General features: G+C 32.2%; 1 protein-coding gene across 1 annotated transcript; it reads left to right on the top strand.

The window, feature by feature from the left end:
- The first annotated feature begins 7,924 nt into the window (after positions 1 to 7,924).
- On the top strand, positions 7,925 to 10,400 carry LOC149513114 (transcription factor IIIA-like). Its single transcript, XM_089749650.1, has 6 exons — positions 7,925 to 8,180; positions 8,276 to 8,401; positions 8,828 to 9,116; positions 9,308 to 9,543; positions 9,687 to 9,830; positions 9,942 to 10,400. Exons 1-6 carry the CDS (start codon positions 8,049 to 8,051, stop codon positions 10,104 to 10,106), a joined length of 1,092 nt encoding a protein of 363 aa, XP_089605776.1. The 5' UTR covers positions 7,925 to 8,048; the 3' UTR covers positions 10,107 to 10,400.
- Positions 10,401 to 11,706: the final 1,306 nt, after the last annotated feature.

An 11,706-nucleotide genomic window follows, 5' to 3' on the forward strand; every position in this document is an offset into this window, starting at 1 on the left:
AAGTTTTTTTTTTGTTTGGAAAAAAATGTGGAATGTCATTCATTAGCAAAATTACAACATTTAAGAATGACTTAGGATATAAAATCAAGACAATTCTCAACCTAACAACTATTTGCAACATCATCAAGCCATTCTTTGCTAGCAAATGAGCAACCACGTTGCCTTCTTTTAGTGTGTGCGTAATGAGACAAGTTTGAAATTGGTATTGTTCTCCCATAGCTTCTTCTATGATTACTGCAATTAGTGATAAGTCTAGCTCTATTGAGTTAAGATGCTTGACAATTTCCAGGGCAACTCCTTCAAGAGCTATCCTCTTGAAACCTATATTTGTTGCAAAATCTAATGCTTGGACTATTGTATAGGCTCTTACATGGAAGGAATCACTTACGTCTAGTATAAGGATAAGGACAACCACTAGCATTTCTCCTATGGATTCTCTTATCACAATATCCATTCCTCTTTTTTGTGATTAGTTTCTATTGCTCTATCAAAATTGACTTTGACAAAATCATTGTTAGGTGGTTTCCATCTACTTCGTACTTTGGTTTGAGCCATGTATTTTGCTTGAACATCATTTAGTTTGTCACATAGTTCCTGATAAAATGTACTAGTTTTTGTGACCTTTCTTATGCTCCCCATGCAAAATGTTATTTCTCTCATTCTATATAGTCCAGGCTATAGCCATGTTGACTTATAGTTGTTTTTTATTAGATGACATATAGATTTGTTCTACCCATAAAGCATGTCTAATGTCCTTCTCTTAAAACTTTATGTTTGTATTTAGTAAATTCTAGACTTGAACAACGATCAGACATGTTCTAATGGCATGTACCACTAATTATTTTGTTTCCTCTTATTTCAAGCATATCTTATCCACATTTAACTTTTTATTATATGGATTCATTGTAACTGAGAGAAAGCCATGATATATTTTCCATAATAAAACTTTGATCTTTCTTAGTCTCTTTTTAGACCATAATGCCTTTCAAATCTATGCATTATTTTCTCCTGTTGTTGTAAGAAGGGGCCATTCTTTATTCAACGATTTGCACAATAATCTACAGCCACCCTTGATTGCATAGACCTTTTTTTTTTCTGTGGTAATGTCATACTAACATATCTTGAGAACCCAACTTACTTATTAGCAAAGAACATATAGCTTTTGCTTCACCATGTGAGAATATTTCATAGATAAACTCCCTTTTCCACTGCTTAGTCAAGCTATCTTTAAGTTTTTCTACAAGATTGTTTTCCTCTAGCATTGTTCTTGGTGATTGACCTTGAAAAAGTTTGTTCTTAAGAGCTACTTGTCCTTCCATATTGAATTGACTACCTTTTACCAACCCTCTATCTCATAACCTTTTCCAAAATGTTTCGAGCTTCCCATATGCCTCAAGTATGAGATAGATTGTGTCCAAGTCTTGTTTAAAAAAAAAAAAAGCATTCTAAAAAGTATTTAGCTTTGAAAACTTGGTGCACTAGATTGTTTGGTTGTAATACAAACCTTTGCCTCTACTTTTCAAGCATTGATTTGTTAAAAAGCTTAATGTCTTAGAAAACCATTCCTCCTTGAGACTTTTGTATACACATTTTTTTATATCATCTAGTGGATGCCTTTTGATCCATCTCTTTACCGCCACCAATACTCGTTAAAAATCTCATTGAGTTTCTTGCACAAACATTTCGACAACATAAAGCAGTTCATGGAGTAAACAGGAACTACTTCAAGTATAGCTTTAACAAATATCTCCTTACTATCTAGTGATAATTTTCTATTGCTCCACATTTGCAATCTGGAATGGATTTTATCTTTCAGGTCCCTAAAATTCTTTCTTTGTCCTCGATCTATGATCAACTTATCATAATGATAACTTTATAAAATAGAGTTATTTTTAGTACTTAAGTGAACTTTTGCTTTACTTTTGGTAAAATAAGCTTCTTTTTACTTTTAATGTGCTTAATTTGTTGTTTTGTAAGAAATCCTTAAGAAAAGATTGAATTTTGGTGAATCTTGAAGAATCTTTGGAGTTTTTGATTAATCTTGGATGATTATCGGTATCTTTGGAGTAATCTTGGATTATTCTTGATGTATTCTTGTTGATTCTTGAAAATCTTAAAGTTGGATAGATGAATTTCTGCAAGATTTACTTTGCCAAACCTATTAAAGTCGGAATTGATGAATCTTGTTAAAAATTTTAGAAAATTCATGCAAGAATTATGCAAGGGATGTTCGGCTATGATTAGGGACGGATGTGTAATTTCAAGTTAAACGCAAGTCCATGGTGTTTTATGTAGGCACACATGCATGAGATTACTAATGGGTGACATGACAGCAAGTCTTTTTTCATTGGCCAAGAGAGATGATTTGGAGGCTTATGTGTCATGTTGACTTGAAAATTTTGTCCATACTTGAAAAAGTCCAAACAACCTTTAGTTTTCCTATATCAAAAAGGTTTTCCCACTTTGACTAGAAAATCTTATTTTAAATGGGTAGTACTACCAAGGGTAGGACTTGCATGAAGATAAAAAAATATTATAAAAAGAGGGTAGTACATAAAGAGAACATAACTCAAAATTTTACCTCTCTCTTCTCCAAGAACTCTTCAACTAGAAGCATAAGTCCAAGATCTAAGAATCTTATCTAAGATCAATTGATTTCAAGATTTAAGCCCAATGAAGAAATTGTCTAGAAAGAGCCTAAAACACTTCAAGATTCTAAGCTGCCAAAAGGAAAGTCAATTGTCCATTCTATTATTCAACAAGGCTTAGCGCAATTCAAAAAAAGTTACAAAAATACTAAAGCCTAGTCCAAGTTAGAGTTCTTATTCAAGAAGGCTAGCAAGGGTTTAAAAATAATATAAAGCATTATTTTCTCTTGAAAAAAGCCTTGGCCACTATTTACTTATCTTTCTAACTTTAGGATTCTTTACATTTTTGTTCTATAAATAACCAGCTTAGGCATTAGGAAAAATCATGGTTCAAGTGATAGCCCAATCTTTAATTTAATAGCTATCTTTGTGTTTTCTTTTCATTTTATTGTTCTTAAGCTTTTCTTTATTGCAATTTCAAGTTTCTTTTTAGTTTTCAAAGCAATTCAAGTTTCAGTTTTCAAGTTTAAGTTTATGTTCTTGCCTTTTCAATTCAAATCAATTTAAATTTATGCAATCTACTATTGTTTCTCCTTAATTTGATGTTTGCATGTTTTAATTAATCAATTTTAGTTTGCTTTACATGTTAATGCTTTGGTATTGATTTAATTTGCTATTATCTAAATTAGTTAAGATTAATTTGGTTGGACTACATGTTCTTAGGTTTAATTGCATTTGGTTAAAGTTTAATTAAGTTAATTTGTTTAAAGCATAATGCATAGGTTGTTTAAATTAATTTCGATTTTAATTCAATTTAAAGCATATAGAATTTATCTTTAGGTTACTGTTTGATTGGTTTTGTATGATTATATGTTTACTTTTACATGATTAGGCTTTTATTATACATTGTTGCTTGTATTCAATTTAAGTAATCTTATGTACTTTTGGTTTAATTTCAAGTTCTAGCGTCATTTAAGTTTCAGTTAGATTAATTTAAGTTGGTTGCATCTTAATTCACTTAGTTACTTGCTATTTGCATTAGTTTAGGTTTAATTGCATCTTAATTTATTATTATTGCATGTTTTTAAGTTTAATTGCATTATTTAAGTTTTGTTTTGATTAGTTTACTTAATAATTGCATAAGTAAAGTTGAGATAATTTGATTACTTGATTCACTCTATTTACAATCTTCATGGGAATGATATTCTACTTACTTTATATTACATGTTCTGATTTTATGCACTTGCTAATTCTCAATTACATTATTGATTTTTTGGCCTAAACATTTTCTTATTTCCATGGCATGTCCCTTACCTTTTTGCCTTTGTTTCAATTTGCCTTGGCAAAAAATAAACTTTCATTTGCAAAAAATGGGTGAGTAATTTAGGGGCCATTGTAACTAGCTTGAACACCTTATATCAATCCTTCTTCTTGGGCTTTTGCAATAACTGATGGCAATCCTTCACAACAAAAAAGAAATAGGCATGAAGGTCATGGGCCACCTTGTCTCAAGCTTTCCCCTGGATAAAACTTGTTAGTAACCTAGTCATTTACAATAATTGAGTAGGATATCGAATTAACTTACTCCATTATAAGAGACACCCATCTTGGGCTAAAACCTAGCTTCTGCATCATGGTTTCCAAAAATGCTACTTGATCCTATCATATGATTTGCTCATATCTAATTTTAAAGTAAACTGACCTATTTGACCTGTCCTTCTATTTTTCATGAAATGTATAAGATCATAGGCAACCAAAATACTATCCATGATTAATTTTCTTGGAATAAAAACACTTTAGGACTCACTAATGCAGTAGGGTAAGATGATTTTAAGCCTATTAGTAAAGTCTTTAACAATGATTTTATACAAGACATTGCACAAGCTAATTGGTCTAAATTGTGTGACATTTTTTAGTTTTTTGGTTTTAGGGAATAAAACAATATTAGTATGTTGATATCACTAAGGTCTCCATTCCCATTTAAGAAAGACAAATCGAGATTAACCACATCATTACCTACTATATGCCGAAATCTTTGGAAAAAAAAAAAAGAACAAGCGTACTTTCAAGTCTTGGTGCTTTGGTAGGATGCATTTGTTTTAGTGTCATATGTACCTCCTCAACTTTTAACTTTGTTAATAGAAAATCATTCATCTCGTCTAAAACTCAATTTTCAATGGCCTCGAGAATATTTTTATTCTGAATGTTCCTTTAAGATTGAAATAGTTGTTTGAAGTAACTAGTGGTTATTTCTTGGATATCTTCTTCAGCTTCACACCACTGTCCATTTTCATTTATCAATCTTATGATTATATTCACCTTTTTTCTTTGAGAAGCCTTGGCATGAAAAAATATAATGTTTTGATTGCTCTCTTTAAGCCATTCGACTTGAGATCTTCATGCCTAGAATGAGCCCTCCTTATCCAAGGCTATTTTCAAATCTTTTTGAATCTGTTTCCTTTTTTGTAAATTTTCTTCACTCACTGATAAGCTTTTTAACCATTAAATCTCCTTAGCAAGCATTTCCACCTTATTGTGCATGTTCATGAATCTATCTTTATGCCATTTTGACAGTTGTAATCTCTTGTGTTTCACTTTTTCCAATATCTTATCATTATTAAGATCATGAATAGTGTGCCATGAATTACTTACCTTTTCCTCAAAGTCAATTTCCTTTACCTACATAGCTTAGAAAATAAACCTTTTATATTTTTTCCTACACCGTCTCCCTTATTACTTCCCTTCTGTGTTCACCAATATTAGGCTATGATCAAAATCGGTGTAGTGAGGTGGTAAATTGTATACAAAGAAAATATCTCCTACTGTTTTTTATTAGCCAAGCCTCTATCAAGTCTTTCTCTTACATTATTTTCAATTTCATTACATATTTCCTATGTATACCCAACTCCATTAAAACCTAAGTCTTCTAGTCCAACCTCATCCAATGCTTATCAAAAGTCTTATATTTTTCTTTCCTTCTTTAGGCAATGTCCCATTTTTTCATGAGACCATGGTATTTCTTTAAAGCCTTCGATACAACCATGGCATAAAAGATTGGGAGACTAGTCGCCTTAGTAACTCCCATGAGTGCCCCATCAACCAAACATCTGGCCTACCATAAGAACTAGTAATTTTTCATTCTTTTACTCCCATGCCTTCTTCCACCTCAATATTTATGAGGTTCTTGGAGAAGCTAAGAAGTTTAAGGCTAATATACATCTTTCACATCATTACTATACCATTGTTTTTTCTTATTACATTCATTCCAAGGCAAAAGCTTGGTCCACACTTTTTTTTTTATTCTGTCTAATTTGCTGAAATGTAGTTTTGTTTTGTTGAGAAAAACTACATGGTGATTTTCTTTCTTCAACAATTGTTGAAGAACTCGAACTCTCCATGGGTTCTCAAGCCCATAACCATTCCATGTAAAACACTTCATTACTATTAGTAGGACTGGTTACCAATCTTCACCATTGAAGCAAAAATCTTCTTGTTAACATATACTTTAATCCTCCCTTCTTCATTTGGTTCCTAACTTCATCATCCATTGGATCTTCCTTGTTTAATCCAATTCTATCACCCATTCTCATTTTCCTTAGGTTTATCATTAAAGCCTATTTTGTCTTGGTTGCTACTTTAGCCTTTTTTTTCATATCATTTTGGCATTTTGACCATTTATAGTTGCTCCATTATCCTCCACTACAATAATACTTCCTATGCATGTATTGTTTTAGTTGTTGGTTCCCCTTTCATTATGTCCACGTCAACCTCCATAGCCACATCAACCCTGCTAGTCACTTTTGTTACACAAGTTCCACTAGTCCCATACATTACATTAATACAACCTTTATACCATCTTTTTATGCATCAATTCACACCAATGATATCTCTTGGGCATTGCAACATATTTTCTTCCACTTCAATTGGTTTTATCATTGATTTAAATTCTAGTTTTCATACACAATCTCCGTGAATGTTGCAAGCCTTATCCCTTTCAGATATTAATCTCATGACTATTTTTAACTACTTTAAGATTATTTAGCTCATTTCTCACACCAATTTGACTTTCTTTATCACTAATGCTTTTGTTCGAAATTCAATTTATGATGAGCTTCTCCCCTTGTATGCACCGTTGATTTGTTGTCACTACCATTCCTTGCTTCTTTTAAACATTTATGGCCAATTTTGACACCACTATTCTTTTTCTTAGTTCTTGTATTTGCCATATAGAAAGCATATCTCTTTTTTATAAGTGATACATGTAATAAATCACCATATTGAAGCTCAACCCTTGCCATGTCCTCTTTGTTCTCCATCAAATCGCTTTTAGCCTTTCTACAACCCAATATGCCACAATCGTAGCAAAATAATGGTATATGCTCATACTTAAGCCTTCATCTAATCATTTTTCCACTACCATGAGCTCTTAACACCACAAGTCTCCTTAGAGGTTTCTTTATGTCCAATTCAACCCTCATCTTGAAAAATCATCCCCCCCCCCAAATAATCCATATTTGAATCAACTTTTTTAAGGTTTTCAATCTTTTTTCCCAATTCTCTTTAACATTCTTATTCATCCATTTCAAAGGTTGATCATAAATCTTTACCAAAGGCAACATTGATTGAACTTGTATTTAGATGGCCTCAAATCTTGTCGAACCAATAAAAACTAAAAGGTTCTTATCAAAATACCAAGAAAATCCATCTATAACCCTCTTATCTTTCTTTTTTCGAACTTAAAAAGAAATAAGTTGGTGTCTAATATATTGACCTACATCTCTTTAGCCAATTCCCATATAACTTTAAAGTCTTTATCATGGCTTCTCTATTGAAAGATTGATTGGTTAGCAGTTTATCAACCAACCATCTCTCTCTTTTAACCATATTTGTCATATTCGGTAACTTTCTTACATCAACTTGATTATTTTCTTCTTTTATGAATGTTAGGTTACTCTAGACCCCTTCCCATCGCCATCTCTAATAGTAGACAACCAATAACCATTAATTATTAAGATAATTAAACCACTTTAAGAGAACCTAACGAAGAGATATCAAAAATGAAAAACTCTTATACTTAGCAAAACTAAAACTCATCTTATAGAGTCAAAACCCTAAAGACCCTAAAGTGACTCAACAAACACTCGTCTAAAGACTTTAAAAAAAAAAAATTTGCACTTTAAAAAAACTTAAAGCCCAAACTAAATTCAATGTTAAACTTATAGCAAATTGCAAATCCATACAAACCTCGAGGATGATATTGTAATTTTACAGCATAAGAAAAATCAAGAAGGAGTCCTTCAACAGCCGCATTAACAATAGCTTTAGGTTTTCTTCTCTTTAATTGAAAGTTGTTTTGCTCTATGTTTCAGAGCGGCGCGCCTTTTTGCGGATGCTCTGTAATTCTCAACTGTTATTCCCCGCGAAAACCCCACTTTCTTTGGAGAAAAATAGAGTAATAAAATGGAAGAAGAAAAGGGAGAAAGATTAGAAGGAGCAATCTTCAAAGACATTAGGCGTTATTTCTGCGAATATTGTGGAATCTGCAGATCTAAGAAGTCTCTCATTACTTCCCACATCCTCAACCATCACCCGGTACCTTCTTTCACTCTGCACTCTTTTTTCTTTTTTTTTTTCCGATTTTTCTCACAAATAGGCAAATGAGTTTTTTAACTTTGGGTTTGGTTCAGGAGGAAACAACCGATGGAGGAAAGGCAGAAGAGGGAATTTCGTCGTCGAATACATGTGAAGAATGCGGTGCTACTTTCAATAAGCCTGCTTATTTAAAGCAGCATTTGCAAAGCCATTCTCTTGAGGTACCCTTTTTTTTACTATTTTTAACAACCATTAACAGACTATCTCTCTATCGTGTTGTCTTTTATTTCAATACCACTTATGATTTATGGCTAGTTTGTTTTTCATGTGAGTTTGTATATATTAAACGTTGATACTTTTGCAGGAATCCTTTCTTCTTATTAAGAAAATAATTATACCAATGGATTTTATGGCGTGAAGCATTGGATCCCACTGAAAGAACTCCAAAATGCGGGAGGCTTCATTGTTTCGACTTGAATGGACCAGTATCAGGTTGGGAGACCTCCTGTGAAGCTCCATCAAGTGAGCCTCAGTCACGCAGTGTAGTATACTTGGAGGTTTGAAAACTTGTTTATATGCATGTATAGATCATTGTTGGTTGGTACATATATACTAGTAGCTTCTAATACTTTGTGGTTTTGTTGCAGAGGCCATTTGTTTGTGTGGTTGATGATTGCCATTCTAGCTATAGGAGGAAGGACCACTTGAATCGCCACCTTCTTCAGCACCAAGGAAAACTTTTCGAGTGTCCAATTGAGAACTGCAATCAAGAATTTGCATTTCAAGGCAACATGAAAAGGCATGTGAAAAAATTTCATGACAAAGATTGGACTTCCTCTGATGCTGGAAGTCATAAGCAACATGTCTGCAAGGAAATAGAATGTGGAAAGGTGTTCAAATTTGCATCAAAGTTGAGAAAGCATGAGGATTCTCATGGCAAGTTGCTTTCCTTTTTCATTTTTCAAAATTATATCAAAGCATCTGATTTGATATGTCTCTAAGTGAGTGAGATGCATAAGATTATACCTTAATTCATTTATTCTTTGTCCAAAAAAAAAAAAAAGAAAGAACTATTGGTTGGAGGTGGTGATTTACATGTTGTCTGATGAATGCCTTAACTATTACAGTTAAGCTGGATTCGGTGGAAGCTTTCTGCTCTGAATCAAGTTGCATGAAATATTTTACTAATGAGCAATGCCTTACGGCTCATGTGCAATCATGCCACCAATATATTAATTGTCAAATATGTGGGAAAAAGCAGCTGAAGAAGAACATCAAGCGGCACCTTCGATCACATGACTTAGGAGTTGCATCAGAAAGGATTAAGTGTGATATTGAGGGTTGTCTCCATACATTTTCAACGGTAAGATGCTGTGAACCTTAAACATACAATTTGTTTGCATTTCGTCATAAGAAGTTGAATGTGATTGTTTTGGTCCGAGAACCTGTTGTATACTAAATTCTTTTCTGATTGTAAGCTTTTTCTTCTTTCACCAAAAATTACAGAAATCAAATTTGCATCAGCATGTTAAGGCTGTGCATGAAGAACTCAAGCCTTTTGCATGTAGCTTCTCTCGTTGTGGCATGAGATTTTCTTACAAGCATGTTAGAAATAACCATGAGAAATCAGGGTGCCACACATATGTTCCAGTAAGTTATTTAGTTGTCAATGACTCAATGCAATTGTAAGCTTTTATCTTGTGTCGTTGGTATTTTTCATGTTAGACAAAGATTCATGGTTTTTAATTGTTTCGTGTTCAGGGGGACTTCATAGAGTCCGATGAGCAGTATCAGTCAAGGCCAAAGGGTGGGCGAAAGAGAACATGCCCTACTGTGGAAATGCTTATTCGGAAAAGAGTAACTCCACTGCAAACGGATACAGTGATGGATCCGGGGCCTACGCTTGGTTGCTCGCAACAGATTTGACGACCATTCTTTTAGGCTAGATGTGTCCTTGTGGTTCACCTTCCATTCATATTCATCAAGAAGTAGGAGTGTATTTTTTTTTCAGTTGGACGTAATGTATAGCATGCATACCGTAGGCTCTGGTTTTCATGCATTGATACATGCCATTTCATCTCTTGTAGTTAACGGAACTTTGTAATGGATGGGAAGGTGTGTTCTTTTTATACAGTATTATAAGCTTAGTAATTGTAAAACGTCTTAACCGCCTTTCCCCTACTTTTGATTTATTCTATTTGCATATGTAGTTCGATGCCATGGTCTCGGATGCCTTAGTGTTTGGTTTGACCTTCTTCGACCTTGCAACATTGGATATCTTTCCCCTCAAAATTCTCTTGGTGATTAGTATTTTCTCAAGGCTCTAAAGGACTGAATTCTTAAAACCTCCGTTCTGTTATTTTGAAGTTTCACTTTACTCCCTTGATTAGTGGTACACTTGTCATGGTAATTCGTCGGAGCATTTCAACTATAATTTTTTTTTATTACAATGCTACTTGTTTAATCATAATAAAAAATAACGTGAGAGTTCATCAATTATAAAAGTGAATTTAACATAATATCTAGATAAATTTTATGTAACTTTTAATGTGATTAATTAATTGTAGTACAATTATTATATGTAAGATACTTTGCATATAGAAGCCTATTTCAAAAGCATATTAAAATTTCCCTTTTTCAAAGTTTATTTTCTTTCAAAAAATAAAAAAAGTTTGTCCAACTCAATTCGGAGCTAGCTAGGTAAAATGGACAAAATATAATTAATTTAATGGTTAAGTTTTATATTTATTATTATTTTATAATTCAACCTTTGAATGAAAAGATAATATCCAAATTTTCTCTATTTTTTTATCATCAAATCATTATTTTTTATTAAGGAAAACGAATGCAAAAAATCAATGTGCGGATAAATTAATTTTCACAAAACAAATGAAATTTTAGAATTAATTTTTTTTTTATTTTTCTTTTTCATCTTATCTAAAAAAACTGTGTGGAGTAAGTTCTCATATGATAACTTGTATAAAAGGGTACGTTACACATTTAATCATTTAATTTTAAACATTTTTTTTTAATTTTGGTCATCAAATTATGAAAAATTAGGATTTAATCACTAATGTTTATGAACTTTTTTTTTTTTTGTCATCAAACTATTAGAAACTAATGGTATTTTAACATGTTATTAGCATGTCATTTGTCAAATGACACATGTTGTCACGTCATCTAACATAATCATTGACAAACTCTTGAAATTATTTATGAATATAATATCTCATTTAGATCAAATTGTTTATAACAAAATGATGACAAATGAGATTAAATTATTAATAGAGTTGATATTCTGCAAAAAAAACTTAATAGAATGAAGTTGGAGCATCAAATCATGAATTTTTTTTATAAATACTGAATCATGAAAAGTGATATAATTAAAAATTCAAATTACATATTATTTTATTTCTTTCTCATTTGTTGGATGCTCGAATCCATTATAATGTGGTTGATTGGTGTAATTGTTAAGTTGCCTCCAAATTAGAGGCATCTGTTTCAACTATCTTATGAATGTCAAACA

This window comes from Durio zibethinus, chromosome 20 (assembly GCF_047325235.1).
Source record: "Durio zibethinus cultivar Kanyao isolate XHJ-2024 chromosome 20, ASM4732523v1, whole genome shotgun sequence".
Taxonomy (NCBI): domain Eukaryota; kingdom Viridiplantae; phylum Streptophyta; class Magnoliopsida; order Malvales; family Malvaceae; genus Durio; species Durio zibethinus.